The following is a 5,082-nucleotide window of genomic DNA, read 5'->3' as shown; positions in this document are numbered from 1 at the left end:
TCCCTATATAATTTGATACAAACGACATTATTTTTAAAAACAAAATCACATAAGTTCTTAGAATTGTCTTTAGTTTTTTAAGAAATTTTCTGATTTTTTAATTTTTATTTTATTTTTTTAATGCTTTAATTCAGATAACCGATTGATTTGTATTATCGGACCGAAACGGTAAGATCGGTTACCGCGAATTTTAAACGGTAACCGACGAATTTGTTAACCCTGCTTCTACCGCTAACCTATCAGTCCGTTCTCGGCCATAGTAGGAGTTGACCATAGACTTATGGCCTGGTCACAAGCACTAAAAATATACATTTAATCTCTCTTCTTTCCTCCTCTCTCTCTCATGTGCTAGCAATGTTGCTCCCCCAACCAAGATTTGGAGACTTTAGGAGGTCGGGAAACTGCCGTCGTTGGAAGCCATCGCAGAGGACCACCGCCACCGGTGGATCTGGGCTCTCACCATTAGCTCTGGAAAGGCCGCCACTGATGTATATGGGCACGACAAGCTCACACGGTGGGCAAAGAGAGAGACAGGGATAGGGGAAGGCCGCCGTGTCAAAGAGACAGTCAGATCTAACCACTTAAAATATAATATACTAAAAAAATATGTGCAAACTACTTAAAAAACTATACATACCACTTAAATAATCTTATATACTCATATACTCTATGTATATACCATTTATCACATGAGATATTTCCTATATATAAGATACGTACGTGAGAGTATATAATCCCGGAGTACCAAATATGCTTTTTGTTCGTAAGGAGAATCGTTCGCATGTCACCTTGGAAATTTGGCATCATGTCAACAGCACTCTTGTGCTCTACCATTGATCGACCTAAACTAACTAAGGACTCCGAGCCATGGCTGAATGCAAGCATGGATCACAACCAGTGCTATACTAATCCGACGCAACTAAGTGACAGCATATGATGCTTTGATATATGCTAACGTTGCCCATACTTTTGGTCAGTAACCACATGTGGCATGAAGGTAGCAGCCAGCTAGAGATGTACTGGATCTAGATGTGCAGGGTGATTATTTCTTTCTGGCAGTGTATAAACACTATGGAGTAGGGCGGCATCGGGTGATTAATGCCTGGGTTTCCCATGATTATGGAGTTGATGTACAATCTGGACCAGTAACTAGATCTGAAAGTCACATGTCCTTTGGTACGTAGGAGTGACGAGTGATGGCTGTGTTACGTTTATGGTTATTAAGATCGTATTTCTGTCACTAGATCCTCATTGATAGCAAAACCTTTGACCACCCAGATGCAGGTGAAGACTCAAGGTCATTAGTTTTTATTTCATAGATCAACTTGATCTGCAAGCGCAGAATTAATAATTGTATTTTGTATAATTTTATTTGTCATCAATATATCACATTTCTCCTATAACATTTTGTTAAAAGTTGATCATTTATCAGAACTCTGAACTAATTACCAGTTAGTTTATCAAGTCTAAAACAATTGCATGCTTGGTCAATCCATGTTAAAATAATTAAAATAATCTAAAAACCCTAAGGCCTTGTGCTGTCTAATCAACCTCTAATCTAATTCTATATATTCCGCAGCAACATATACAGAACTAAAGCAGCTGCGTGGTGAGCACAAAGCGAACTATTCTTTCGCCTTTTTAACATATACAGAACTAGGGAGTTCAATTCTCGCAAGAATAGGGAAAAAGTTCCGGTGCTTCAAACAGATCTAACAGGTTTTGGGGTTAATTTCACCTCAGCGGCCGCGCATTTCTCGAAAGAAAAATTGCATTCTTTATATGCTGAGTTGCATGTTACAGTATTTTAGGTCAGATAGCAGGGTTGTCTGTATTATGTCCGGGCAGCCCAAACTTTTCGTGATGGATAGGTTTTGGAATTTCCATAGGTTTTCCAGTCCTGGTCCCACATGGACGAAAGGGTTCGGCAAGTGGCTTTTTCGCTCGCAAAGTATACTTGCACAAGAAAGTTAGGAGTTGCCTGATGGATGAAATGAAAGGGACGAGAGGTACAAAAGGAGGAGAGAGATATGTAAAAAAAGGTGGTTGAGATTACACTCTCACTGACTGCTAGACTGCAGCCTGCTCCGTGATGGGGCTTTGCGTTAGAATAACTCGATTGGTCAAGTAAGATGTATGAATACCTTATACACCTTATTATACTTTACATGTGGTTCACACTTAAAATAGTCTTCCAAACAAGGCATGTAAAATACAGGAAAGTCCATTTGACCTCTCAGCTATCAAACATCATTGGACTCATTATGTCTCTGGGCTGCAAAAATGATGCAGGAAAGTCCGTTTACAAGGCATGTAAAAATGATGCAGTTGGCATGCTTAGGAAACCATTACGGAGCAAATGTTTTCATATGTCGTGCGATCAAGCCCTGTGATTTACCATTATGTCTCTGGGCTGCACATCATTGGACTCACTGACACAAATACAATTAGCTCGAAATCAGAGCTTTCACAGAATCGACATGGCACCGCTTGACCAAGCCCAGTGATTGGAGCACGGAATTTCGAGCTCCATCGGTCGGTCAAGCCAGCTAGTCTGCCCTGACTACCGCGCCTGTTTCTGCCATGGTGACGACTTGGATTCAATTTGACCAGAGAGGAGTAGAGTGAAGTGTAGTGAGAGACTGCGAGAGAGCCACCTATATAGATGGCGCTCAAGCCACGGCCACGTCGCTCGTCTTCCCTCTGGTCCTCCTCCTCCACCACCTCCACGGCCAGCTCCGGCGGCCGGACCCCGGCCGGGCTGTGATGCTGATGGCTCTTTGACTAGCTCAAGCTAGCTTCTAGCGTGACAAACAAGGAGGAGCGGTGTGAACGAAGCGAAAAACCAGAATGGGGGAAGCAGAGGAGGCCTACTCGTCGGGCTGCTCCTTCTCCCTCATGTGCCAGGAGGACAGCGCCGACCTCGACGCCGTCTTTGCCGATAACGTCGCCGACGGGAAGCTGGTCATGCTGTACAGTGACGCCGAGGAGGGCGAGGAGGAGTACATGGACCACCTCGTGTCCAAGGAGAGCAACTTCTGCTGCTCGCCTTCCTCCTCCTCCACCGCCTTCTCCGACGCCGGCGCGGAGTCGTCGCCGTCGTCGATGGCCTCCGAAGAGTGGTTCCAGTGCGTGCGCCGCGCCACTGTCAAGTGGATCTTTGAGGTGCACGATCGAACGCAAGCATCCATCTTTAATCTATCCAAGTCCATTGGTTTGTTGATGCAACAGAGATTCGAGCTCTGCTTTCTCTCATCTCTATCTGACCGCAGCTGCCGCCATTGCAGACGCGGGCTTACTTTGGGTTCTACCACCGCACGGCGTACCTGGCGGTCGCTTACTTCGACCGCTTCTGCCTCCACCGATGCATCGACGTAACCATCGCATCATCCATCGATCAACCGCGTCCTCTGTTTCCAGGACGCCGCCCATTGACTGATGTGATGTGCGACTATGTGTGCAGAGGTCGGTGATGCCATGGGCAGCGCGGATGCTGGCGGTGGCGTGCGTGTCGCTGGCGGCAAAGATGGAGGAGTACCGCGCGCCGGCGCTGTCGGAGTTCCGCGCCGACGACGAGTACGACTTCAGCTGCGTCTCCATCCGTCGCATGGAGCTGCTGGTGCTCTCCACGCTGGGGTGGCGCATGGGCGACGTCACCCCCTTGGACTACCTCCCCTGCCTCTTCTCAATGCTTCGCCGAGGCAACGGCCGCGGCAGCGGCCTTGTCGCGGGCAAGGCCGCCGCACTCATCTTCTCCACCGCCGAAGGTTGCTTAGTTTCTTTACAGCCGCGTGCATCGATGCTCTCTTTGATGTCTGAAACTCTAAACCGTGCTCTGTTCTTGCAGTGGCGAGCGTGCTCTACCACCGGCCGTCAACGGTAGCTGCCGCCGCCGTCTTGGCGGCGACCCACGGCACACTGACGAAAGAGGCATTGGAGTCCAAGATGAGCGATTTCTCACCATCTTTCCTCGTCGAGAAGGTCAGTGTCCAACACTTGCTCGTCTTATTCAGTCTCCCACACGTCTCAATGGATCGAACCTTGTTTGTCTAACACGTTTTTTTTCTCCCCGCGGTGATCAGGAGGACGTCTACGCCTGCTACAGCTTGATGCTGAGCGACAACTCGCCGCCGACGAACAAGACAGCAAAGAGGCCATCGTCGCGTAACGACTCGATCGGCGCCGCTAGTGCATACGACTCCGTCGACGCCGTCTCCTTGGCGGAGGCGGCGAGCAGTAACAAGAGGACGAGGATGGAGCTGCCTGGCATCCGTCGATGAGAAGCAACCGCCGGGACACGCATGTTTTTGTCAGTTGTCCTATGCTGGCCGGGCGTTGATCGATGCAGCTAATTTTCTTCACCAGTTTTAGTTTTCCTTTTCGCTTGATTTTTTTAGTTCTTTGATCGATGCACTGCCAAATAGATGGTGATTGGCAGTGCCGCCAGATTGGAGTTTGGTTTGGTCCCTCGTGAGGTTGAGATCGAGAGGGAGGATAAAAAAGACAAAAAAACAAAGAGTCAGGAAAGTGTGTGAACATGAGCTTTTCCTAAGGAGAGGAGAGCTAAAGCCGATCTCAAATGTGTGCCCATAAAGCAGCAGTAGCACAAGAGGGCGAGACTTTTGCAGCAGAGTTGCACGTTGCGATCCACTTCCCGGTTTCGGAAGCGGCGGGAGCAGTAGGCCATGACCTCTGATGGATCAAAAGCTTCCCTGTGCATCCCTTCTCTGCCGCTAGTGGTTTTGTACATGCCTGTGCGTGACATCGTGAGGCTTTTCCAGAGTTGTACCGTGCACTTGCATGTGATCCCTCTTGTTCTTGCTGCTGCACTGGCTTTTGTAACCTTACTTCCTTGTTCTCGAGAAATGAGATGCATGGAGGTGGCTTCAGAATTCAGGTTTCCTTTCCTGCGTGTGGTCTCCGGTTGATGGTGTTGCATCCAGAGATCAGTCGCCACTTGTCAGTGCCGTCCAGTTCAGGATTCGGGACCAGTGGGTTCCTTTCTAACTTCCTTTCTTTGGCAGCCAGTATCAACGTGACTTTTCTGCAGTTTGGGCATCGCATGTTTGCTACGCTAAAGTC

The 5,082-nt window shown here is 48.2% G+C and overlaps 1 protein-coding gene across 1 annotated transcript; it reads left to right on the top strand.

The window, feature by feature from the left end:
- The first annotated feature begins 2,457 nt into the window (after positions 1–2,457).
- On the top strand, positions 2,458–4,833 carry LOC133911156 (cyclin-D5-1-like). The gene is made up of 5 exons (XM_062353356.1): positions 2,458–3,165; positions 3,288–3,374; positions 3,464–3,767; positions 3,848–3,981; positions 4,083–4,833. The coding sequence occupies exons 1-5, from the start codon at positions 2,851–2,853 to the stop codon at positions 4,278–4,280; spliced, it is 1,038 nt and encodes a 345-aa protein (XP_062209340.1). The 5' UTR covers positions 2,458–2,850; the 3' UTR covers positions 4,281–4,833.
- Positions 4,834–5,082: the final 249 nt, after the last annotated feature.

This window comes from Phragmites australis, chromosome 3 (genome assembly GCF_958298935.1).
Source record: "Phragmites australis chromosome 3, lpPhrAust1.1, whole genome shotgun sequence".
NCBI classification, from domain to species: domain Eukaryota; kingdom Viridiplantae; phylum Streptophyta; class Magnoliopsida; order Poales; family Poaceae; genus Phragmites; species Phragmites australis.
The sequence above is the reverse complement of the archived record's forward strand: the minus strand, read 5'-3'. Positions and strand labels throughout refer to the sequence as shown.

Coding starts and splice junctions, on each gene's coding strand:
- LOC133911156 (XM_062353356.1), top strand. CDS start 2,851: ATGGGGGAAGCAGAGGAGGCCTACTCGTCGGGCTGCTCCTTCTCCCTC. Junction 3,375..3,463: donor GCCTCCACCGATGCATCGAC/GTAACCATCGCA, acceptor CTATGTGTGCAG/AGGTCGGTGATGCCATGGGC. Junction 3,982..4,082: donor CATCTTTCCTCGTCGAGAAG/GTCAGTGTCCAA, acceptor CGCGGTGATCAG/GAGGACGTCTACGCCTGCTA.